The following is a 25,368-nucleotide window of genomic DNA, read 5'->3' on the forward strand; positions in this document are numbered from 1 at the left end:
GTCTGTTCACCCAGTGGCCAACTAGGTGCCTCTAGGAAGCAGGTGAGCAGATAACTACACCCCTTGACATATACACAGTTGTTATGGTGTGCTAAAACATGCGTGTCAACAGTTTTCAGTGTCTTTGGTTAAATTTAAAGAAAAGGAACTACATCCTCTATTGTCTAAAAATATTATTCCAGTAAAAATAATTTCCACATAAAGCTTTTAATTTGTTTGAGTAGAACATATAAACCATATCTGATTTGTTTTCCCCCCCTTAATTAAATATTTCCGTTCAAGTATTTGTTGCTATTAGGGCATACAATAGGCGTAAGATGTATTTCAAATTTATTTACTAAACACATCAAAACAAACATGCTAAATCAGAATGTTCTACATTTATTTAGGGCAGTAGATAACTTTCTGAAAAGTTACCTGATTCTAACTTCTGGAAAGTCCACATCACTGGCTTAAAGCCAAAAGGAACTTTAAACCAGGCTATTTAAAAGCAAACTAGTGACATTTTTAGAGGGATTTGATTTACATTTAAAAATCCTGCATTTGTTTATTTGAAACCATTTAATTTTATCCTTCCTGGCGACAAGCAGTACAGCCAGATGAATGTCGTTTCACATATGGCTGTCAGCGCTTCTGCAGCAATTATCCCAAACCAATTAAACTACAATTCCGTTCTTCCTTGCCAATGTGAGGGCCAACCCAAATGGGTAGTGGTTAAGAGTGGCGGACTCTAATCTGGAGAACCGGGTTTGATTCCCTGCTCCTCCACATGAGCGGCGGACTCTAATCTGGAGAACTGGGTTGGTTTTCCCACGCTTCCACATGAAGCCTGCTGGGTGACCTTGGGCCAGTTGAAAGGGAGAACACTCTAATAATATAAGGGAATCTTATGGATATGGTTTTAGTTGGCATGACCATTTCACCCAGCTCTTCCTTGGTTGCTACCCCCTCAAGCCTAGTAGTAGGAGAGCCAGTGTGGGGTAGTGGTTAAGAGTGAGTGACTCTAATCTGGAGAACCAGGTTGGTTCCCCCCCTTTCAACACATGAAGCCTGCTGGGTGACCTTGGGCCAGTCACAGTTCTTTCCGAACTCTCTCAGCTCCACCTACCTCACGAGGTGTCTGTTGTGGGGAGTGCAAGGGAAGGCGATTTTAAGCCAGTTTGAGTCTCCTTAAAAGGTAGGGAAAAAATGGGGTATAAAACCAACTCTTCTTCTTCGCAGAGAGAATTAAACCTCAGGGGAAAGAGGACTCAGTCAGGCTCTGTCCCAATCCACTGGTTTGGCATGTCCAGTGAATCCAGCCACTGTGATGCTCCCTGCTTGCAGTCTGAGACAGTATACAGCTCAAAACCAGTTTTACAACCTCATCTGCTGTTTGAAGAAGAGTTAGTTTTTATATGCCAACTTTCTCGACCACTTAAGGGAGAATCAAACCGGCTTACAATCATCTTTCCTTCCATCCCCCACAACAGACACCCTCTGAGGTAGGTGCGGCTGAGAGTCATCCAGCTGGCTTCATGTGAGGGAAACAAATCCAGTTCAACAGATTAGCCTCTGCCACTCATGCGGAGGTGTGGGGAATCGAACCCGGTTCTCCAGATCAGAGTCCATCGCTCCAAACCACCGCTCTTAACCACAACACCATGCTGGCTCTCAAAGATCTAAGATCTTGTATAAACAAGATCTTAGAACCCAGATTTTTAAAAAAAAAAAAATTCCCTAACTAGTACTCTCTCTAAAGCTACTAATGATTCAGACCAAAATAATTCAGTCATGCATCCACATACTGCAAGATCCCTGAAAATTATGCAAACAAGAAAAGCTGTGCATATGTATATCTTTTGCATAATCTCGGTTAACTCAACTTGACATCAGAGGGATCTGGGAACAGTGGGGAGTCTTGGCAAGGAGAGAGGAGGCGATTCTACATTGCTTGGACTGAAAAACATGAGCAGGCAGCTGTGAAGAAGCAACCGCCAGCCACAGAGGGCATGGAAAGGGAAGCCTGTAAGACATACTCTAGAATTAAAATTTTCTCCTATGTAGTAATACAATGTTATGCACTGCAGAAATGATGTCCTTGGCTGGAAGCAGATCAGTTTTAGAAGAGGATGGTCTGTTATGGACCATTGTTCGGTACTTTCATATTTAGCTGAGAAATATTCTTCCCCTCCCAACGGTGCTCTGTAGGCTGGTTTCATGGATCTTAAAAAGAGCCTTCGATACTATTCCTAGGGAAAGGCTTTGGAGGAAATTATCTAATTCCAGCATGGATACCAGATTCTTATGGCTCACAAAGCAACTGCATACGAATCTTACAGCTCAGGTTTGCCACGGTGACCAAAGGGAATTGACTGATCCTTTTTACTTGGCTGGGGTGGGGGGTAGATAAGGTTGCCTTCTGGCTACTTTATTGTTTAATTTATATTTGACTGATTTAGCAGCAAACTGTCAAGAGGTTTGTCACCCACCAAAGCTAGTAAACCATAGCATTCCAATCTTGTTTAACAGCGACGATGAAGTTGATCTGTGCTCTTGTACGAGACAAAACATTACAATTTTTTTCTGAGTATTGTTTTAGGGCTGGTCTTCCAATAAATCACCACAAATCAAAGATTATGACCTTCTCTAAAAAGAGAAAACTGCCCTCTTTCTGTTGGGTACTAGATGGGGAGGGGCTGTAGCACAGTGGTAGAGCATCTGCTTGGCATGCAGATGGTTCCAGGTACAATCCCTGGCATCTCCAGTTAAAGGGACCAGGCAAGTAGGTGATGTAAAAGACCCCTGCCTGAGACCCTGGAGAGCCGCTGCCGGTCTGAGTAGACAATCCTGACTTTGATGGAGCAAGGGTCTGATTCAGTATAAGGCAGCTTCATGTGTTCATGACATTGTTGTTGATCAGGTTAAGGAGTTTATCTTGGTAGTCTTTTTTCTTACAATCCGAGCTGGAACCTGTTATGGGGGGGGGGGGGTATTTTAAGCAACGGAAATACCAAAATCAAGGAGTAAGGCACCAAAAAACAAAACCCTGCTCACAACCTGAGTTCGATCTCAACGGAAGTCAGGTTCAGGTAGCTGGCTCAAGGTTGACTCAGCCTTCCATCCTTCTGAGGTTGGTAAAATGAGTACCCAGCTTTCTGGATGTAAAGTGTAGGTGATTGGGGAAGGCAATGGCAAACCACACCATAAACATAGTCTGCCTAGGAAATGTCAAGATGTGACATCACCCCATGGGTCAGGAATGACCCGGTGGTTGCACAGGGGACTACCTTTACCTTTTACCTAAGGCAACAAATCCCTTTTGTCTACAAACAGCTAAGCTCCACGAGAAAAAGGAAAGGAAGCCACAGCATAGAACGCTAGACTGTCTGGTCCAAAAAAGAGGGCTTCGTTGAGACCTTTCCCTCTTGCTACTACTTGCCATTAATTAGCTCCAGGGCCTCCTCCTTGGTCCGGGTGATCTTTTCCTCCCTCCAAGACGAGGGCCTCCTAGACTGGTTGTGTTTTACCAAGAGGTGTGAGCACCGCACCTTCGTGGGCTCCCCTTGCCCGTTCTTGCTGCAGGTGGGGCGCTCCCATTGGCTGGCATTGGTAATGTGGTTGAAATAATAGACACGCCCTGAAAGATAAGGAGAGAAAAGGTTTAGTTGCAGTTCGGAGCCAGGGTAGGAGGGCAACCTCTTCCCAAGATAAGGTCCTCCATGAGCACCGAAAACAACATGCAAGTTTGCCGCATACAGTCTCTCTCCGCCCTTCAAAACTATCGGACGGTATTCATTCTTAACCCTCACTCCAATGAAGTCAAAGGCAAGCACTTCCGAGATTCAGCTAGGCCAAGCCTACCCCAACACCACTGTATCTGACAAAGGGACCTTCGACTCCTGGAAGCTTATACTCTGAGCGCCTCGTTGGTCCCTAAGGTGCTACTGGACTAAAATCTAACTAATTACTTGTGATGCCACTAGCCATGCCAGGCGAGTATGGCTATGACACAACAACACAGCCCCTATTCGCCTGCTTTCTCTTTCCCCCTGTTTTTAGACAAAGGTCTTGAATAATAAAACCATAAAACTTAAATAAGACCCATCTCCAAAAACACCTCCCTTCGTCTCTTCTCTGCAGCCTCCAGAAAACGAGCAACAAAGTAAGTACACTGCAGGCCAGAGTCCTCTAAGAGGAACTGAACCTTCTGCTCCAAAGTTGCTTGAGAAGATGTGGACCATTTGTTAAAACATGGTATGATCCATTTTAGCCTAAGTTGGTATATGTAAGGACAGTGCAAAAGGATACGTACCACAGACTCCACTGACTGAAGCGGGCAGGGACACAGGTGGTCTGAAAAAGGGATCTTTAGCATACGGCCCAACAAAACCACTGAAAAAGGTCAATTAAATCTTGAATGCGTAAAGATTCTACATAACTTTGGACTAACCAGAGAATCCATATAGGAAGATATAGATAACAAGCCCAGGGCAAGTGGAAAACATGTCCTCCGACCTTTTCGCCTGCAGAGATAGCCCTGAGCTATTTTTCTGTGGGGTCACCAGGCCACATCCCACCACCAGGGGTTATGGCTAAGAGGCACAGTTTCAACAAAATGGTGAGGCCTTTCCCTTTTCCTAGAACAAACCCCTAACTGCATTCGTTTCTTAGGGCAGCACCACAAACAGATGTACAGCATTACCTGTGGAACTACCCAGCACTTGCAAATCCTGTTTTTCTTTACTATTCATACAATAAGAGGCTGCCCCAGCTGGGCTGTGTATTTTAAGGCCCTGCCAGGATTACAAAACCAGGAGAAAATTTCCGGTTTTGTTGTTCTTATTGTTTTTTTAAGGAGCAAGCATTATGCACTAGCTAAGTGTCTGTTAGGAGCCCCATGGCACAGAGTGGTAAGCTGCAGTACTGCGGTCCAAGCTCTGCTCACGACCTGAGTTCGATCCCAACGGAAGTTGATTTCAGGTAGCCGGCTCAAGGTTGACTCAACCTTCCATCCTTCCGAGGTTGGTAAAATGAGTACCCGCCTTGCTGGGGTAAAGGGAAGATGACTGGGGAAGGCACTGGCAAACCACCCCGTAAACACAGTCTGCCTAGTAAACGCCGGGATGTGACGTCACCCCATGGGTCAGGAATGACCCGGTGCTTGCACAGGGGATCTTTACCTTTTTAAAGTGTCTGTAAAGTCTTGGAGGGAAAATAGCAAGAGTCCAATAGCATCTTAAAGACTAACAACATTTCTGGCAGGGCATGAGCTTTCGTGAGTCATGGCTCACTTCTTCAGAAACAGCTAGAATGTAAGTCCATCTATCCTTAAGTAAAAAAAAAAGAGTGAATTCAGACACCCAATGGCAATAGCATGTAAATGTCAATAGCAGGTAAAAGACATTTGCAGGCGTGACTGGATCAGGTGTGATATGCAGAGGGGTGGTAGGCGTGGGGAAATCAGCGCTGGTAATGAAATAGGAACCCCAGGTCCCTATTCAATCCAGGAGAATGTAGTTTTGAGCTTCATTATTAGTTGTCATTCAGCAGCCTCTCTTTCTAATCTCCCTTTGAAATCCCTTTGTAAGAGAACTGCTAACCAGCAACAGAATGTCCTGGAAGGTTAAAATGCTCCCCCACCACTGGTTTTTGAATGTTCACATGAAGCTGCCTTTTACTGAATCAGACCCTTGGTCCATCAAAGTCACTATGGTCTACTCAGACCAGCAGTGGCTCTCCAGGGTCTCAGGCAGAGGTCTTTCACATCACCTACTTGCCTAGTCCCTTTAACTGAAGATGCCGGGGATTGAACCTGGGACCTTCTGTGTGTCAAGCAGATGCTCTACCACTGAGCCACAGCCGCTCCTTGTTGTGGTTTCTGATGTCCACTTAATCTTTGTCGCAGGGACTGGCCTGTTTTTCCAAAGTTGAGGGTGGAGGGACATTGCTGGCATATGAAATCCTCAAGAGGTCGCAGTACATTTTTGTTCTATGGGTAGAATGCCACATAGCAGTCTGGGTAGCGAAAGCACAATCAGGATCGGGGAATTGACTGGCTTGCTTGGGGGGGGGGGGGAATCTGAGTACTTCTTGGCTTCAGCGGCCCCAGGCATATTTATTGTCAACGATAAGCTCTCTGGCAGTTTTAGAGTGACTGTCAGCACACCATGAAGTCCCAGCCAACCCTTCCACTTCACACACTTGAACTAGAATCCCCTTGTTCCTCGCAAAACTGTCCGGGTGGATAAAAATCAACCCTTTAAAAATGGGCTTTAGTTTTCTTTTCTTGCACTTTTTCAATTACTATAATTGAATTCTTTGGCAAAACACACACACACACACACACACACAACCTAACTTTAATGTCTTTTTTAAAAAAATTGATTGTCTAAAAATACAGCCTGGTTTAAAATGAAATCTGAGGCCTAAATCTAGCAAATACATTAAATTCTACATTTCTTAAAACGGAACCCATGACTATTAAGAACACATGGAGCTGATGTTTTTCCTACATATAACAGCAAACCATAGAGGTAATTCATTCTGATATCAAACATTATATCTGCAAGTAAGCACACTTACAGAGAAGTCTCTTTCAAACTCTGAAGGCATCTCCTTCCAAATCACATGCACACGACTGCACTGCAAATCATTATTTTGCACTCAGCTACCTAGGGCAGTGGTGAGCTCCCCCTCGCTGGCAGTCTTTAAGCAGAGGCTGGACAAACACTTGTCAGGGAACCTCTAGGCTGATCCTGCATTGAGCAGGGGGTTGGACTAGATGGCCAGCATGGCCCCTTCCAACTCTATGATTCTATTGCGGTGAGTTTCCTACTAGGACAACACACTGAAAAAGCAACATGTTCTGATATTCTACCAGGATCACCTGTTGAGCCCTTGAGGATGACCTTATGCTAATAGCATACATTTTAAAATTTACACCTCACTTTCCCATAATTTTCAGCACTCAAAGCAGGTGGCAGCTAAACAAGCCTCAATTCACAAAAATAAAACAAAATAAAATCTAAGAGCTAAACAATCACAGCAAAAAAAGAGATTAAAGACTATTCACTTCCAAACTTTACCTACAGACCAAAGCTTGTCTAAAAAGAAAGGTTCGAGAGCTCTGCTGAAATGCCCAAGCAAACAGACCTGGGATACCATAGATGGAAAAAATTCCACTGGCAGGAAACGGCTATGGAAAATGCTTTGTTCTCCGTACATGCAAATTTCCTCTCTCTGACCATGGTGACAATCACAAAGACGATAACTAGATTGTATGTACAGGGAAGTACAGGTAGAGCATCCCTTATCCAGACAACCCATATCTAGACTGATCCAAAAACCAGACCCTTCAAGCCGGCATACAGGCAGATCCGTGCTGCCTGCTTTCAATGTTCCCTCTCGCCTAAAAAAATAAAATAGTGTACACAGCATCGTAGTGGGAGACTGAAAGCCTGCCGTTGTTAGTTTGTTGTTGCTCTTGTTTAACAGCTGACATAGGCATTCCGGTGAGATAGTTACATCTTTGCTTTCTGATGATTCAATGCACACAAAATTATTAAAAAATATGGTTTAGAATTACATTCAGGCTATGTGAATAAAGTGTACGTAAAACACAAATGAATTGGGGGCCCATCCCCAAGATATCTCATTATGCATATGCAAAAATTCCAAAATATTCCAATATACGGAAAGATGCGAAATATAGGCCACTTCTGTTCCCAAGCAGTCTGGATAAGGGATACTCAACCTGTACCTGGAGAAGTACTATCCTGAGGGGCCGTGGCTCAGTGGTAAAGCATCTGCTTGGCACGCAGAAGGTCCCAGGTTCAATCCCCGGCATCTCCAGTTAAAGGGAGTAGGCAAGTAGGTGATGTAAAAGACCTCTGCCTGAGACCCTGGACAGCTGCTGCCAGTCTGAGTAGACAATACTGACTTTGATGGACCAAGGGCCTGATTCAGTATAAGGCAGCTTCCTGTGTTCCTATAGTTTAGTACCAGAGTTTAAAGGGCTTGAAAGCTCAATCCCACCACCCCGAATAAGGAGCAGACTGGGGGGGGGGAGAGATGGGCAGCTACTGAACCCTTCATGGCATTGGAAAAATGCGGCAGGCAGTTTTCTTCTGATCCAGCTGAAGTTTCCAACAGTCTTCAAGCATGATATAGTATTTTATGTTTTCTGACTCCCTGAGCTTTGCAATGTGTTCAGTTTTCAACAAATATTAGTCACTACCAATCTAACAGATCTGAAGCAGCACCAGCAAAGACCACAGGGGACAGAGAAGCCAAAAAAAAAGTGAAATGAAAAGAAGAAACCTTTGAAAATATAAAAGACAACATTGGTTCTTGTAGGTTATCCGGGCTGTGTAACCGTGGTCTTGGAATTTTCTTTCCTGACGTTTCGCCAGCAGCTGTGGCAGGCATCTTCAGAGGAGTAACACTGAAGGACAGTGTCTCTCAGTGTCAAGTGACCTACAAGAACCAATGAACTCTGACCGTGAAAGCCTTCGACAATATTATAAAAGACGTTTAATCAAACATCTTCCCAGCACTAACCTGCAAATACAGGTCCCTGAAAGAGAGCTAAAGAAAGATGGCATCATGCCTATACAGGAATTTTCAGTTAAGGCAAGAGGACCCAAATTAGGTCTTGCCCAACAGTTGGGAGGACAAGCACCCCACACCTCCCCAAGTAACCAAAGCTGGATTTTATATTCCCAAAGGTAGAGTGGCCATTTTATTGGTGTGTTTCTCTGTCCCAGTAGTTTTCTGTGCATCCTAAAACAATTTTGCACCCAGCACCATGAAACCCAATTAAGGGCTTCCCCATCATGCCCTGAAAAGTATCCCCCCATTAATTATTTTCTTATCAGCCAGTTTGATAAGAGATCCAGGGAACTTGAAAAACAGTCCAATGTTCTGTGGTGCCTTTGCATCAGAGACAAACTGCCACACTGTTACTATTTTAGGGGATTTTTATGAGCCAACACAGCTACCTACAATCTATTTTATATTTGTAGCTTGACCTTGTTATGTGTTAAGTGCCGTCAAGTCGCTTCCGACTCATGGCGATTCATGAATCAAAGTCCTCCAAAATGTCCTATCTTTGACAGCCTTGCTCAGATCCTGCAAATCGAGAGCTGTGGCTTCCTTTATTGAGTCAGTCCATCTCCTGTTGTGTCTTCCTCTTTTCCTGCTGCCCTCAACTTTTCCTAGCATGACTGTCTTTCCCAGTGACTCTTGTCTTCTCATAATGTGACCAAAGTACGATTGCCTCAGTTTAGTCATTTTAGCTTCTAGGGTCAGTTCAGGCTTGATCTATGACCCACTGATTTTTTTTTTTTTTTTTTTTTGGGCAGTCCAGGGTATTTGTAACACTCTCCTCCAACACCACATTTCAAAGGAATCTATTTTCTTCCTATCAGCTTTCTTGTCCTTAAGTAGATATAACTCTATAGTCTCAAATATATTCAGGCTGCCACAGAAAACATTCAGAATTAAATTCTTAAACAGCGTAAAGATTTAGTGGCACAATACCTTTTATTGCAACCAATTTTTGCACATACGTGTTTGGGAAATACCCGAGTCGCAAAATGAAAACGAATGTGGTCTTATTCTGTCAACTTACCGTTCAAAATGTATGATCATTTGGCGCAACAGACTAATGGATTTCAAAGTGTGCTCCAGGAAAACTTTAACAGCTAGAGTCGAGTCCACGGAGTATTTTTATGAGAGAATTACCAATTACAAAGGAGCCCAGCATTTTTAATAATTGTATAAAACAGAACATTTCAGCAGATACAATTTTCCATATGCGTGCATGACACATCACATCTGATGAAATTTAACCTCACTGTGAAAGATACAGAACTCCTGTCCTTCTGGTTACCTAGAGATGAGGCAGAAAATAATTCCAACTGGGTCCCGCATCATATAGGATCAAAAGGATCTGGTCCTTGAAGACCCCAGGTTTAGGGTCCACTCAGTACACAAAAGGGCAGAGATGCCCGACAGCTTGTCCAGCACAACAGACAAACTGAACACACACCACAGAACAATCCCAGAATCCTTTGCAAGGCACAGGGATTCTGGTTCAGTAGTTCCTTGAAGGGAGAAACTAGAATTGTGGGTTCCTGCCTCTTCTCTGAGAGTGGACTGGTTAAACCAAAGCGAGTGCTTGTGAGAACACAGTTATACACCTTTGCAAAGTGTAACTACTGCGGATTATCATTACTAGATACTTAAAAAGATAGTTTCAGAACGTAGCCCTGTTGTCTGCAGTAGAAGAGATAGTCGGGAGTCCAGACAGCCAGCGTGGTGTAGCAGTTAAGAGCGGTGGTTTGGAGTGGCGGACTATCTGGAGAACTGGGTTTGATTCCCCACTCCTCCACATGAGCGGTGGAGGCTAATCTGGTGAACTGGATTTGTTTCCCCGCTCCTCCACATGAAGCCAGCTGGGTGACCTTGGGCTAGTCACAGCTCTCTTAGAGCTCTCTCAGCTCCACTTACCTCCCTGGGTGTCTGTTGTGGGGAGGGGAAGAGAAGGGGATTGTAAGCCGGTTTGATTCTCCCTTTAGAGAAAGTCGGCATATAAAAACCAAGTTGTCTTCTTTAGTGACCAACAAGATTTTTGAGGTACAGGTTGAGTATCCCTTACCCGAATGCTTGGGAAAAGAGGCGTTTCAGATTTCGGAACATTTCGGATTTTGGAATATTTGCTTCTAGCCTGTGCTTTTAAGGGGCAGGAAGACTCGCGGCTACAAGCAAACTAACGCGGCTGCTGCTGATCTGTTCCCTCTTTCCTCAATCTGCTGTGGCTTGGAAGGGGTGGGGTTTAAAGCCTGAGAGCTGATAGCCCATGGGAAGACTCAGCCACCAGCAAATGGCTACGAGGTGCAGGAGGCTTGGCGTGCCTCGGATTCTGGAGCAAACTTACGCGGGCTGCTGTAATGCCTATGTGGGCCAGCGTGGTGTGGTGGTTAGGAGTGATGGACTCTAATCTGGTGAACCGGGTTGGTTTCCCCACTCCTCCACATGAAGCCTGCTGGGTGACTTTGGGCTAGTCACAGTTCTCTCTGAGCTCTCTCAGTCTCACCTACCTCACAAGGTGTACATCACTTTATAGCAATACTACTGGATTGGGTAATGCTTAAAATGTCCATCCATGCTGTGTGTCTATTTTCACCAGTTCCCTTCTCCTCTGGCAGAGCTCTGATTCCCCTCCATGCTAGTCCTGGGGCGGGGGGGGGGGGGGTCCCCCCCATCCTCAGGAAAAGCATTTGGGAAAGCATTTCAAGGTGCAGCAGGAGATGAGGGATGTATAGCCAGAGTGGTATAGCAGTTAAGAACGGTGGATTCTAATCTGGAGAACCAGGTATGAGTCCCCACTCCCCCACATGAGCTGGGGGCTCTAATCTGGTGGACCAGGTTTGTTTCCCCACTCCTCCACATAAAGCCAGCTGGGTGACTTTGGGCTAGTCACAGTTCTCCCTGACCTCTCTCAGCCCCAGAAACCTCACAAGGTGTCTGTTGTGGGGAGAGGAAGGGAAGGTGATTGTAAGCCTTGTAAGGTTTGAAACTCCTTAAAGGTGTAGAAAATAGGGGTATAAAAACCAACTCTTCTTCCTGCCTATAGGTAAATTGTAATGCTGTAATTCCTGTGAATAATGCCTGTGAGGTATGGCTTCGTGTCGGCTCAAAAACATTTAGCTTTTGGAGCATTTCAGTTTTTGGATTTACGGATAAGGGATAATCTGTATACACTTTCGAGATCAAAGCATCTGAAGAAGGGAGCTCTGACTTTCGAAAGCTTATAGCCTGAAAATCTTGTTGTTCTCTAAGGTACTGCTGGACTCGCATCGAGAGAGCTAAATGCATCCTTCTGGCCTTTTGCTTACCCCAGCAGCTCTGCAAGAAGTTACATTTCTGCAAGCGGAAGAGGTTGTAATTGAGTGAAAACAGATCACCAGCTTACCCTGAGGAAATTGGAAGATGTTTATTCACTTCTTAAATGTACCCCATGGCACTGCAATATAGAGAACAGATGGGTTTTGCAATTTTTCCATTGATGTTATTGCTCCATCCAGTTACCAACTCGCTTGGTTGCTCTGAAGTATAGAGGTTAATTCTACGAATCCCTCTATCGGTATAGCGTTTTGTCACTACATCTTGGCTCTCTGTTTACAGAAATAGATCAGTGCATGGGATAATAAAAAGAGCCCCTGTTTATCATTAACAGTCTCCACATTTATTCTTTACTCAAATAAATTTTGCTTTTCCAAAAAAATGGTAACTTGTGCAAACTACCACTGCAAAAACTAAAAGTATATATAGAAAATAATCTTGCTAAAGCAGGGGTCCCTAAAGTGGTGCCCTGTGGGCACCATGATGCTCACCGACATCTTGTCTGGTGCCTGTCAAGTGCTTTTAGAAAGTGGGCAGGGCCAGGTGGGACTTTTGCTCAGCAAGGGCTTCTGACAGGCCACTGGAGAGTTTTACAAATGTTGCTTTGGCAGTAACTGCCACCACAGCACAAGGATTTTCACTATGTGACCAAAGGCAACCATTTTTTAACTGACTCCACCTCCTAGAGCAGCCATTTTATGACATTTTGCGGCTGCGGCCATTATGCTGCGTCAGGATTCCAAAGGTGCCCACAGGCTCAAAAAGGTTACGGGCTACTGCCCTAGAGTTTTACTTCTATACACACATGCACCACCCTTCACAACACACTCCATCAGAAATATCAGTGTATGGGTTCTCAGTAAAGAAAAAGCCTTCAACATAGGAGTGCATAAAAAATTAAGACGACGGTGAGTTGGCTTTTATACCCTGATTTTCTCTACCTTTAAGGAGTTTCAAACCACTTTACAATCGCCCCCCACAACAGGCACCTTATAAAGTAGGTGAGGCTGAGAGAGTTTGGAGAGAACTGTGACCAGCCCAAGGACACCCAGCTTGCTTCATGTGTAGGCGTGGGGAAACAAACCTAGTTCAACAGATTAGAGAAGAGTTGGTTTGTACATGCCGACTTTCTCTACCGCTTAAGGTAGAATCAAACCGGCTTACAATCACCTTCCCCTCCCCACAACAGGCACCCTATGAGGGAGGTGGGGCTGAGAGAGCTGTGACTAGCCCAAGGTCACCCAGCAGGCTTCATGTGTAGGCGCGGGGAGACCAACCCGGTTCACCAGATTAGCATCTGCCGCTCATGGGGAAGAGTGGGGAATCACACCCGGTTCTCCAGATTAGATTCTGCCGCTCATGTGGAGGAGTGGGGAATTGAACCCAGTTCTCCAGATTAGAGTCCACCACTGTTAATCACAAAACAAAGTACGCAGCTTATGAACCTTGCTAAGCATTGAAAGAGGAAACACGCCCCTTGCCTTGCAGATATGGGGAGAGTTGCAAGAGAGAGCCAAGCACGCATCTGCAGCCTCCTACTGTCATCTGACCACAGCCAGTCTTCTGAAAAACCCTAACCTCACAGAAAGACTATTTCAGATATGCAGGGAAGGTTACTGATCCTGGGGTTTCTGGCGACGAGGCAGAGACACAGCATTTCTCTCTAACCCGAGGAGATCTGTCACAAAGAAATCCATACAAAGGGAGAATGAAAAGCCTGGATGTTGCAGGCGTTGGTAGCACTTTTCAAACGCACTGCAGTCTACGTTTTTAGAAATAAATGCCTGAACAGGATAGGAAAAGCCAAAGCAAAGGGATAAGGCAATGCCTTGGAATCTGAAGTTTTTTAAAAACAAACTGCCAGCTAGGGGTTTTCATTTCACATCCCATTTTTGAAAACTTCAGGCGAAATGCTAAACCTCTCCCCTCCTCCTCTCCCCCCATGAGATCTGGCTCAATAGTCTGCACCATTCACCTATTCCATTCACATTTCACAGCCTACTGGAAAAGGTCCCAACTCGCCTCTTGTTAAGGTGAAATCTCCTACTATTTAAACCCTATCTGGCCTCCCCATCTGCCCTTCCCTCAACAATTCCTGCTCCTGAAGCATGTTACACGGAGCCAGCGTGGTGGTTAAGAGCGGTGGGTTGGAGGGGTGGACTCTGATCTGGAGAACCGGGTTTGATTCCCCACTCCTCCTCATGAGCGCTAATCTGGTGAACTGGATTTGTTTCCCCACTCTTACACATGAAGCCAACTGGGTGACCCTGGGCTAGTCACACTCTCTCAGCACCACCTACCTCACAGGGTTTCTGTTGTGGGCAGGGGAAGGGAAGGTGATTGTAAGCCGGTTTGAGTCTCCCTTAAGTGGTAGAGAAAGTCGGCATATAAAAACCAACTCTTCTTTTTCTTCCCTGATGAACTTCTTCCCAACCCAAATCCCTTTAACCTTACAAGCAAGTGGTATACCAAAGGGCCAAGTGCAAACTGAAGGGGAGGGGCCATGGCTCAGTGGTAGACCATCTGCTTGGCATGCAGAAGATCCCAGGTTCAATCCCCGGCATCTCCAGTTAAAGGGACTAGGCAAGTAGGTGATGTGAAAGACCTCTACCTGAGACCCTGGAGAGCCACTGCCAGTCTGAGTAGACAATACTGATTATATCTACATAACTTTACATGCCACTCTCTAGCACTCAAAGATCCAAAACTGTCCTGGAAGTTATCAGAACATGAACTCAAGATACTGTATTCCAAGTATGCCAGCAACTCCTATTCCCTTTATTTGGGATCAGAAGATCTTGATTCTCACAAATTCATCAGGAAGGATGGAGGTAACAGAAAAAAAATATAACTCTGGGACAGATGCATTTTTAGGATTTTGCTGTTTTCTGTAAGATGTCGGACATCAAAATATGGGTTTAAACATGTCGGAAATAATCCATAACCACAAAGAAATTAGTTAAGGAAAATTCAATTCCATATCATCCCCAACTGACTGCCTAATTATAATGCCATGTAACATCTCAGTGACCTTGCCTACCGGCAGGGCTCAGCCCCACACAAGCTCTTCCATTCATGCTGGATCAGACCATAAGGCCAAGCTGGATCAGACCAAGGTCCATCAAGTGCAGCAGTCTGTTCACACAGGGGCCAACCAGGTGCCTCCAGGAAGCCCACAAAAAAGACGACTGCAGCAGCACCTAATAGAATAGGCATGCTCCTCTGGTACTGGAGAGAATAGGTACACATCATGACTAGTATTCATTTTGACTAGCAGCCATGGAAAGCCCTCTCCTCCATGAACATGCCCACTCCCCTCTTAAAGCCTTTCAAGTTGGCAGCCATCACTACATCCTGGGGCAGGGGGTTCCACAATTTAACTGTGCATTGTGTGAAGAAATACTTCCTGTTATCTGTTTTGAATTTCTCACCATCCAGCTTCAGCAGATGACCCCGCGTTCTGGGATTATGAGAGAGGGAGAAAAGCTTCTCCCTGTCCACTCTCTCCATACCATACATAATTTTATAGATCTCTATCATATCTCCCCTTAACCGCCTTCTTTCTAAGCTAAACAGCCCTAAGTGTTTTAGCCACTCCTCATAGGGCAGTTGTTCTAGCCCCCTGATCATTTTTTGCACCTTCTCAAGCTCTGCAATATCCCTTTTTGGGTGCCGTGGCATTCCACAACTATCTTTCTGAAACCAGATCCTCTTAACTTAATAGGCTGTCTTAGGAACAGAGGGAGCTAGCCACAGTTTGCAAGGCAGCCCCCAAAAACAAAGCATACAGAATCTGCAAAATATGGTTATCCTTGGATTTAAAAAAAAAACCCTACAGAAGAAACAAGGAAATAGACGGTGGGGGTGGTGTTGTTCTTAACAGCAATGAACACCTCCACATAATTAGTCTGCATGGAAAAAGGCAATATAGTACTAGGGACATACTCCCCCCCCCCCAAAAAAAAAAGCTAACAGTGATCTTGAGATGGGAAAACCCCAGGAAAACAACCAAAGCAAAACATATTATAAGACTTCAAGAATCTTCACACTGTCTGTATAAACAAACATTTGGCTCTTGATACAGTGACAAGCTTTCTAGGGCCTTTTATGCATGGCTGTTTCTCTCGCAGTCACCCCTCCAACGACTTCGGGTCTTTGTGTTGGTTATGCATGCCGTTTCCAGCCATCAGACATCGCCTAGCTCTTCCCCTGCATTTCCCCACATTTTCACATTCGAGATAAAATAGGTCTCTGAAAACGTGGGGAAAACGCGGGGAAATGCAGGGGGAGAGTGAGGTGACCTCTGATGGTCGGGAACGGCGTACATAATCAAAACAAAGACCCAAGGTCGTTTGAGGGGTTTCCACGAGGGAAACAGCCATGCATAAAAGGCCCTAGAAAGCTTGTCTCTATACCAAAATCCAAATGTATGTTTAAACAGACAGTGTGGTATATGACACGATCAGCAGTGGACCACGAGGGAGATGGACCCTCAATTAAATCCTGAGTGATGCCCGATGTGAAGCAAGGCTGCAAGTGACACCAAACTGTTCAGGGACAGCGACCGCAATGCTATCAAATTCCGGCTGCCCAGGAAGGCCAGTGCAGTCGCATTTAATTACCAAATGCTTCAAAAATGAAAGGAACATTTACAAGGAAGCCAAAAGGCAGAAACGGAAAGGAGGGAGAAGAGTGTGTGTCATCTCTCTACAGTAGGCTTGGAGGTTATTTAAAAACACAGAAATAGAAAGCTCAGATAAAATTCGTACTGCAGATTAGGTAAGGCTGAAGAAAAGTTCAAAGATACCAGTGTCCTTAATGAGCAGTCAGAAAAGCTATAGAAGACAAGAAGACTTCCTTTACAAAGGGGAAGTCTTATCTAAACGGGGAGAGCAAAAAAGGGTAACCAACTCTAGCAAGGTCAGCAAAAAAAGAATTCTGAGGAACAAACTGGTAAAAACTACTAAATACTTCAGAGGCTGAAAAGCATCCAGGGAGGCAATTAAACTGTTAATTAAAGGACTATTGAAGCACAGAGATGGAAGAGAAACTATATGAATTATTTCAATAAGTCCAACGTGAGGAATGCTGGACAGATACCTATACCTGAATCACTCTTTCCTGGAATGGGCAGACTCATGTGTGTTTAAGGATTGGGGGGGAAGAGTCTGCAAGCAAATAAGCTAAACCGTGAAAAGGAGACAGATTGTTTTAAATAAATAAAAATAAACTCAACATATACAACGATGGAATCAACACTGGCTGACTATCCAGGAAAAACCTCTTGTAGTAGGGATGGACAGCCCAATGAGAATAGAAATTCAATATGCGGGGAAGAGAGCTGATGAGTGAATAAATGCTACATCTGGGTTTACTAAGAAAGGTACTAAAAATAAAATTGTTTCTCTTTGATGCATACGTACATGTATGTGTCTGCATATATACACACACAGTTGGTGCACAGATATACACACATATATATGTATACACACGAGAGAGAGAGAGAGAGAGAGAGAGAGAGAGAGAGAGAGAGAGAGAGAGAGAGAGAGAGAGAGAGAGAGAGAGAGCGCGCAACCTCATCAGTAATGCTATATAAAATTTTGGTTATCCCATGTTAAGCAGTGTATCTTAGGGGAAAAATATGGAGAAAAAGCTAACCAAAAACGATCAAAGGGTTGGGGCACCTTTCATATGAACGGTGATTTGGGGTTCAGAAACAGAGGGCCATGATAAAAATAGGATAAGAATAGAATGGAAAACACAGATGCTGCAAAAAAAAAAAGCAACCAGGAGCTTCTGTTTTTGACAATTCCAGAGTTTAGGGTTTGGGGAGGGACTTCAATGCCATAGAGTCCAATTGCCAAAGCGGCCATTTTCGCCAGGGAAAGTGATTTCTATCACCTGGAGATCAGTTATAATAGCAGGAGACCTGCAGCCACCACCTAGAGGTTCTCTCCCTATCTTCATCAGTATAAGCAAAACCACCTAGAGATTGGCAACCCTAGCAAGAACTAGCTTTAAGCTAGTTCAAGGAATCCATGAAACAGTAAAAAAAAATATTCCACTTTGATTTCATGCCTGTTATTTTGAAAAGTCTTTGTGACTCCAAGTCAAAGAGTCTTGGAGAATTCTAACTTCTTATTCAAGCCAAACATAAGCCTTCTCATTGAAATTTACTTGTGAGCCAAATTGGATTTATAAAAATAAATTGCATGTAAAATTTTGTGTGTATTTGTACTTTCCTGGAGAGGAGGTCCACAGCTTTCATCAAATTCTCAAAGGGGTCAATGACCCAAAAAAAGGTTAAGAGCCAATGTTATAGTGCGGTATGACTGTTTCCAAATGTCAACATACCACTATAGTTTAAAATCAGTAACTGGCATATCATTATAGCTCCACTGCTTTGCTTCTTGTGTATATGATACGGTTTTATTGCATTGTTCTCCAATCCAGTTCTATTGCATCATTTGCAATGTACTGTTTTAAGTGCACTCTTCGTTAACTTTGTAATCCGGTTTTAGTTGTCTGTTTTATACTGTTCTTATTGCATTGTTCCAGTTTTGTAATCCGCCTTGAGCCTCAGTGAGAAAAGGCAGATTATAAACAAACATTACTGTGCTAATACCATTTTTTTAAAAACCACCCTTGAGCCTTATTGGGATAGGAGGAAATGTTGTCTGTTGTCAAGAGAGCTCAGGGCTGTATAAATGGTTCTCCCCTTGTCCCCAGCATAATGTCCTGAATACAACCAGTCCAATGTTATCTAATGAAATTCATGGCCATATAGGAACACAGGGTCTTCTAAATCCTGGTTCAACATTCATTAGCAAAGATGGCAAAACTGTGTTTTTTATGTATGTCTATGTTTATGTATTGAAATAAAAATTCTAGCATTGAAAAATAAATAAATGAATCCTGGTTTGACATTCAATCTAGACACTATTTTCAGGCTATTCCCTCATATAAACACAAAAGATCTCAAGTCAGTCTCTCACCGAGGCATTTACACATAGACAGTTCAGGACTTTCAATCCACATCTTTACCTAGAACAGGGGTCGGCAAACTCATTAGTCAAAAGAGCCAAATATCAACAGTACAACGATTGAGATTTCTTTTGAGAGCCAAATTTCTTAAACTTAAACTATATAGGTAGGTACACTGTTTATTAACTTAATAAACTTTAATTAAACTTTTAAGTCTTAATTAAACTATAGGTACACTGAATAAAACTTGATATCATACTTAGTAGTGATCTTATTTATTGACAAAAATTAAATTGTAAGTCCCTGCCATTTCCCCCTCCCCATCTGGAGGCCTGGTCTACAGCCATAAAAGCCTATTGGTAGACCTAGCCTCCGGTTGAGTCCCATTGGGAGGCCAGGTCTACCCATTGGCTTTCTTGGCAGTAGACCTGGCCTCCGGAGGCCCATAGAAGCCAATTGGTAGACCTGGCCTCTGAAGGGGGACTTTTTCCCCTCCTCGGAGTCCAGGTCTACCGCCAAGAAAACCAGTGGGTAGACATGGCCTCCCAATGGGACTCAGCCGGAGACCAGGTCTACCAAAGGAAGCCCGCCCCGCCCAACAGCTGATAGGCGGCCGGGGGGGGGGGCGGAACCACTGAGCCACCCGCCCAGCAATCGCACGGCTAGAGGGGAAGCTTTAGCCTCCCAACCATTGAGGGCAAGGGAAAGGGGGACCTGGCCATTCTCCACAGCGGGGGCGGGGAGAGACAGCACGCCCGCTCGCTTGCTCTCTCGCGCTCGCTTGCTCTCTCTCTCAGGTGCGCCGGCTCCGCAGCCCGGCTGCCGGGGCGAGCGGGAGCAAGAGCAGGGGCTCCGAACCAAGTTCGGAGAGCCACACTCAACGGGCCAAAGAGCCGCATGTGGCTCGGGAGCCGCAGTTTTCAGACCCCTGACCTAGAACACATTTACAGACATGTACATTATTAATACGCAAAACTTTGCCTTATTGGATGGTCTATAGCAGTGGTTCCCATAGTGGGCAGAGCCGAGCTGCAAGCTTGGGGGAAGGGGGCCCCCTTCAACCAGTGTTCACTTATTTATGACTGACCAGGCCAGAGCCTAGAAGCTAAACACCTTCTTTGCTTCATCTTGAAAGTGGTACTGCTCGTTTTCAAAATTTCCTTTGCTCACATTTGTTTGTATTTACAATTCTGAGTTGTCCCAAGTGACAAGACAGCCAATTATTAGTAACGGCTATAGATTTTCTAATAATTTATTTACCGTACATCGGTGTTAAATGAAGGTTTGTGCATGTTTGGCAAGAAGTTATATATAAACAGCATATGCTACAAACTTCCTTCACACCTTATGTAAAGGAGGCAGTGGGATTATGGCAACATGCTGGCAAACACCACGTTTCTGCCTCTGCATAGTGCTGAAACCTGCTGGAAGCTGTCAGAATTTTTAATAAATAAGGCACCAGAACTCTAGTCAGACCAGCATTCCGTATAAAAGATGAAAGTTTGGCTCATGGGTTTTTATTTGCAAGGCCACGAAGAACAGATGCTAAAGGGGAATCAGTATTTCGTGTTGCTGAGCAGTTCTTCAAAGACGAGGAAATTCTGCTTACTAACATATTGCTCGTGCGACTGATGGAGCATCATTATCGCCAGACTACTACTGTGGGTGTGCTGTTTACTGGAAAACAAGCAGTGCCAAATGTCTTTGCCGTTCAATGTCATTCATCTCCAACAGCTGGCTACAAAACACCTCAGTGACTGCCTGCACAAGTCATTACGCACTGTCATTCCGGCAGTAAATGAAATTAAAGCCCATGCTCTCAATCATCTGCTATTCCACGAAAATGATTAAGATTTTGAACGTTTGCTGCTTCAACTTGAAGTTCGTTGACTGTCAAAAGGCAACTGTGTGAGACGCTTTTACAACCTTTTTGTGGGGGGTTTTTTGAAGACACAAATGCTTTGCTCAGAGATGAACTCAAAGAGATCAGAGGTGTGACACAGTTTACTTATCTGCAAAGTTCAATGAAATGAATTTGCAGTTGCAAAGAAATGAGGTCAATCTTGTTAAGGCCAAATCTGTCATCTCTGTTTATTTCAAACTTAACGCTATTCAAATGCAATATAGACAGAAGGGATACGATAACCATCTTCAAGTACTGGAAGGGCTGTCATATAGAGTTGTTTTCTGTTGCTCCAGAAGGCCGGACCAGAACCAACGGGTTGAAATTAAATCAAAAGAGTTTCCGTCTGGACATTAAGAAGAATTTTCTAACAGTTAGAGTGGTTCTTCAGTGGAACAGGCTTCCTCGGGAGGTGGTAAGCTCTCCTTCCCTGGAGGTTTTTAAGAAGAGGATAGATGGCCATTCGTCAACAATGGTGATTCTATGACCTTAGGCAGATCATGAGAGGGAGGGCACCTTGGCCATCTTCTGGGCATGGAGTATGGGTCACTGGGGGTGTGGGGGGGAGAGGTAGTTTGGAATTTCCTGCATTGTGCAGGAGGTTGGGCTAGATGACCCTGGTGGTCCCTTCCAACTCTATGATTCTAAGCTATAACAATTTCTGAGCCTGCCAGAGTTAGAAGAGAAAGGTGGGATACAAGGTGACAAATTGCAAGTTGACGATCTGCAAGATGACAATCTGCAAGTGACCATTTGGATACGTTGCATGAGGATATGTCTGAGCAATCTGAGGATCTTCTTTCGATGGAAGCTGGATGATAAATCCATTTTCAGATACTGAGAAAGCTGGGGTAGTAACTAACTGAGCTACAAAACTGGCATTGATATGAAGCTAAAGTTTAAGAAATTGTACTAAAAGCTTTGGTTACAGAATGAAATTTCTGATGGCTGCCCTGCAGTACAAGTAGTGGTTCAGAAGGTCCTTGTTGCATTTCCAACATCCTATTTGGCGGAATGTGGTTTTTGTGTGGTCATCCAACTTCTCTCCAAGCAAAGAAATAGTCTACAAATTACTAAACGTGATTTAAAAGACTCCTGCTTACTTTAAACCAGATATTGGGAAGTTGGTATCACTTCATAAAGCCTGTCCATCACATTAAGAATTTACTGAACAGCGAAGTAGTTACTAAATGTGGTATCTAAAATGACGATTAGATTGTGAAAAATTACTAAATGATGATTAGATTGTGAAAAATTGGTATCACTGGATCAAGTTCATTAGTTTTGTTGAATAAATTAATCTAAAAAGTTTTAATTGGATCTTGAATAAATGTGCAACTAATTGCTGCGGCTTTGAATTTCATTGTTATTATCTTCCTAAGTGGGTTGAGCAAACTGCTGTTCTGAATAATGCTTCTTTATAGGGGCCACTGAGGATTAGTTTATGGAAGGAAAGGTGTGGTGGACCAAAAACGTTTGGGAACCACTGGTCTATTGGAAGGAACATGTTTGGGGGAGATTTAAAGTATTTGGGCTACATGAGATTTGTACATATGAAAGATTCCAGTGCGACAAAGAATGTCAAGAACAGCATTTTATCCCACCAGTTCTGACCAGCACACACTGTTCTTCCCTCCTCCAAACAACCCTGTGAAGTGCATTAGGCTGAGAGAAAGTCAGAAATGCCCAGATGGCACTTTTTTTTTTTTTTTTTGCTGTGAAGTCACAGCTGACTTATAGCGACCCCATAGAGTTCTCAAGGCAAGAGACATTCAGAGGTGGTTTGCCATTGCCTGTCTTCCCTGGTATTCCTTGGAGGTCTCCCATCCAAGTACTAACCAGGGTCAACCCTGCTTAGCTTCTGAGATCTGAGGGGATCAGGCTAGCCTGGGCTATCCAGGTGAAGGCAATGGCACCTGAAAGACACACCAAATTTATTCCAGCATAAGCTTCCATGACTCAGAGCTCCCTTCGTCAGATGTACAAAATGCACATCCATTTGGTCCATAATGGTCCAAGGTCACCCACTCAGGCCATTTATGCATGGGAGATTTTGCCTTGGGTTTGCCGCTCTCTAGATGCACATTTTCCACATCCAAATTCTCAGAACTAAAAAAAAAAGCCCCGATGTAGAGTTTTGAGAATCTGGATGGGGAAATGAGCATCTAATGGCAAATCCAAGGCAAAACCTCCCATGCATAAATGGCCTCAGGTTTCCTGGCTGAGCAAGGATTGGAACCCAGGGTTCCCAAGTGCCTACCCTGAAACAACAATGTTCTTTTTTTGGGGGGGAAGGGAGTGGAGCTAAGACCTGGGGTTTTTTGAGCCTATTAAGGGACTAGAAAGGATAATATACGAAGGTGGGGGGCTTTAAAAACATCGAACTATGGCCTAGACAGGATGAGCCTGGTTTCGGCCAGGGAGGGTGGGCTAGAAATAGAAATAAATAATGCAAGGGGAAATGGGAATGGGGGGGGCTCTATGGGGATGCAGCATAGTTTCAGCCAGGGAGGTTGGGCTAGAAATATAAATAATGTGGGGGGGATGGGAAAGGGGGGTTTCTATGGGGTTGCAGCATCGTTTCGGCCAGGGAGGTCGGGCTAGAAATATAGATAAATAATGTGGTGGGGAGATGGGAAAGGGGGGTTTCTATGGGGTTGCAGCATAGTTTCGGCCAGAGAGGTCGGGCTAGAAATACAGATAAATAATGTGGTGGGGAGATGGGAAAGGGGGGTTTCTATGGGGTTGCAGCATAGTTTCGGCCAGAGAGGTCGGGCTAGAAATATATATATAAATAATGCGGAGGGATGGGAATGGGGGGTTTCTATGGGGTTGCAGCATCGTTTCGGCCAGGGAGGTTGGGCTAGAAATATAAATAATGTGGGGGGGATGGGAAAGGGGGGTTTCTATGGGGTTGCAGCATCGTTTCGGCCAGGGAGGTCGGGCTAGAAATATAGATAAATAATGTGGTGGGGAGATGGGAAAGGGGGGTTTCTATGGGGTTGCAGCATAGTTTCGGCCAGAGAGGTCGGGCTAGAAATATATATATAAATAATGCGGAGGGATGGGAATGGGGGGTTTCTATGGGGTTGCAGCATCGTTTCGGCCAGGGAGGTCGGGCTAGAAATATATATATAAATAATGCGGGGGGATGGGAATGGGGGGTTTCTATGGGGTTGCAGCATCGTTTCAGCCAGGGAGGTTGGGCTAGAAATATAAATAATGTGGGGGGGATGGGAAAGGGGGGTTTCTATGGGGTTGCAGCATCGTTTCGGCCAGGGAGGTCGGGCTAGAAATATAGATAAATAATGTGGTGGGGAGATGGGAAAGGGGGGTTTCTATGGGGTTGCAGCATAGTTTCGGCCAGAGAGGTCGGGCTAGAAATATATATATAAATAATGCGGAGGGATGGGAATGGGGGTTTCTATGGGGTTGCAGCATCGTTTCGGCCAGGGAGGTCGGGCTAGAAATATAGATAAATAATGTGGGGGGGATGGGAAAGGGGGGTTTCTATGGGGTTGCAGCATCGTTTCGGCCAGGGAGTTCGGGCTAGAAATATAGATAAATAATGTGGGGGGGAGATGGGAAAGGGGGGTTTCTATGGGGCTGCAGCATAGTTTCGGCCAGGGAGGTCGGGCTAGAAATCTATATATAAATAATGCGGGGGAGATGGGAATGGGGGGTTTCTATGGGGTTGCAGCATCGTTTCGGCCAGGGAGGTCGGGCTAGAAATATAGATAAATAATGTGGGGGGGAGATGGGAAAGGGGGGTTTCTATGGGGCTGCAGCATCGTTTCGGCCAGGGAGGTCGGGCTAGAAATATATATATAAATAATGCGGGGGAGATGGGAATGGGGGGTTTCTATGGGGTTGCAGCATCGTTTCGGCCAGGGAGGTCGGGCTAGAAATATAGATAAATAATGTGGGGGGGGGGAGATGGGAAAGGGGGGTTTCTATGGGGCTGCAGCATAGTTTCGGCCAGGGAGGTCGGGCTAGAAATATATATAAATAATGCGAGGGGGATAGGAAAGGGGGGTTTCTATGGGGTTGCAGCACCCGCTGCAGCTCCCCCGCCAGCCCCCAATAGAGGCCCCACCGCCCCGCCCCTCTCCTTCGGGCCCGACCCCACCCCCGAGGCCGTTTCCTCAGAGAGCTTCTCCCCCTCCCCCCCCAAAGGCCGCCGCTCCGTTAGGCTGAAAGGCCTGCTGAACCCCCCGCCCAAATTCCTCCCCCGCCCTATCCCCGGGGCCCCGATGGACCCACCCCCGTCTCCCCCCGCGGCGGTACCGGAGCTGCGGCTCATGCGCTTCTCCCAGCCCGCGGGGAGCTTCTCCTCCTCCGCCATCTTTCCGCCTCCTCACAGCGCGCCAGTGCGCCACGCCCACTTCTCCTGGCAACGCCGCCCCTCCCGCGCGCGCGCGCGCCGCGCTTCCGGCGCCCCTCTCGCTCCCTATTGGCCGCCCGGGCCGCAGGGACGGGCGCCGCGATTGGGTGGCTTTGACGAAAGGGGTGGAGCGGCGCGCCCTCGAGGGAGCGGCGGCCAATCCGCTTCGCGGGCCGAGCGTCGGCGGCGAGGGAAAGGGGCGGGGCTG

At 45.2% G+C, this 25,368-nt stretch overlaps 1 protein-coding gene across 1 annotated transcript in view; it reads right to left on the minus strand.

Annotated features, from left to right (window-relative positions):
• Positions 1 to 25,137, minus strand: part of PIN1 (peptidylprolyl cis/trans isomerase, NIMA-interacting 1) — a 48,030-nt gene extending 22,893 nt beyond the window's left edge. Inside the window, exons 1-2 of the mRNA XM_056859534.1 lie at positions 25,064 to 25,137; positions 3,422 to 3,619 (exon numbers count right to left, since the gene is read on the minus strand). Of these exons, the coding sequence (XP_056715512.1) occupies positions 3,422 to 3,619; positions 25,064 to 25,121 (256 nt within the window). The 5' untranslated portion in view covers positions 25,122 to 25,137. The remainder of the gene's footprint in view (positions 1 to 3,421; positions 3,620 to 25,063) is intronic.
• Positions 25,138 to 25,368: the final 231 nt, after the last annotated feature.

Source organism: Euleptes europaea, chromosome 1 (assembly GCF_029931775.1).
Source record: "Euleptes europaea isolate rEulEur1 chromosome 1, rEulEur1.hap1, whole genome shotgun sequence".
NCBI lineage: Eukaryota > Metazoa > Chordata > Lepidosauria > Squamata > Sphaerodactylidae > Euleptes > Euleptes europaea.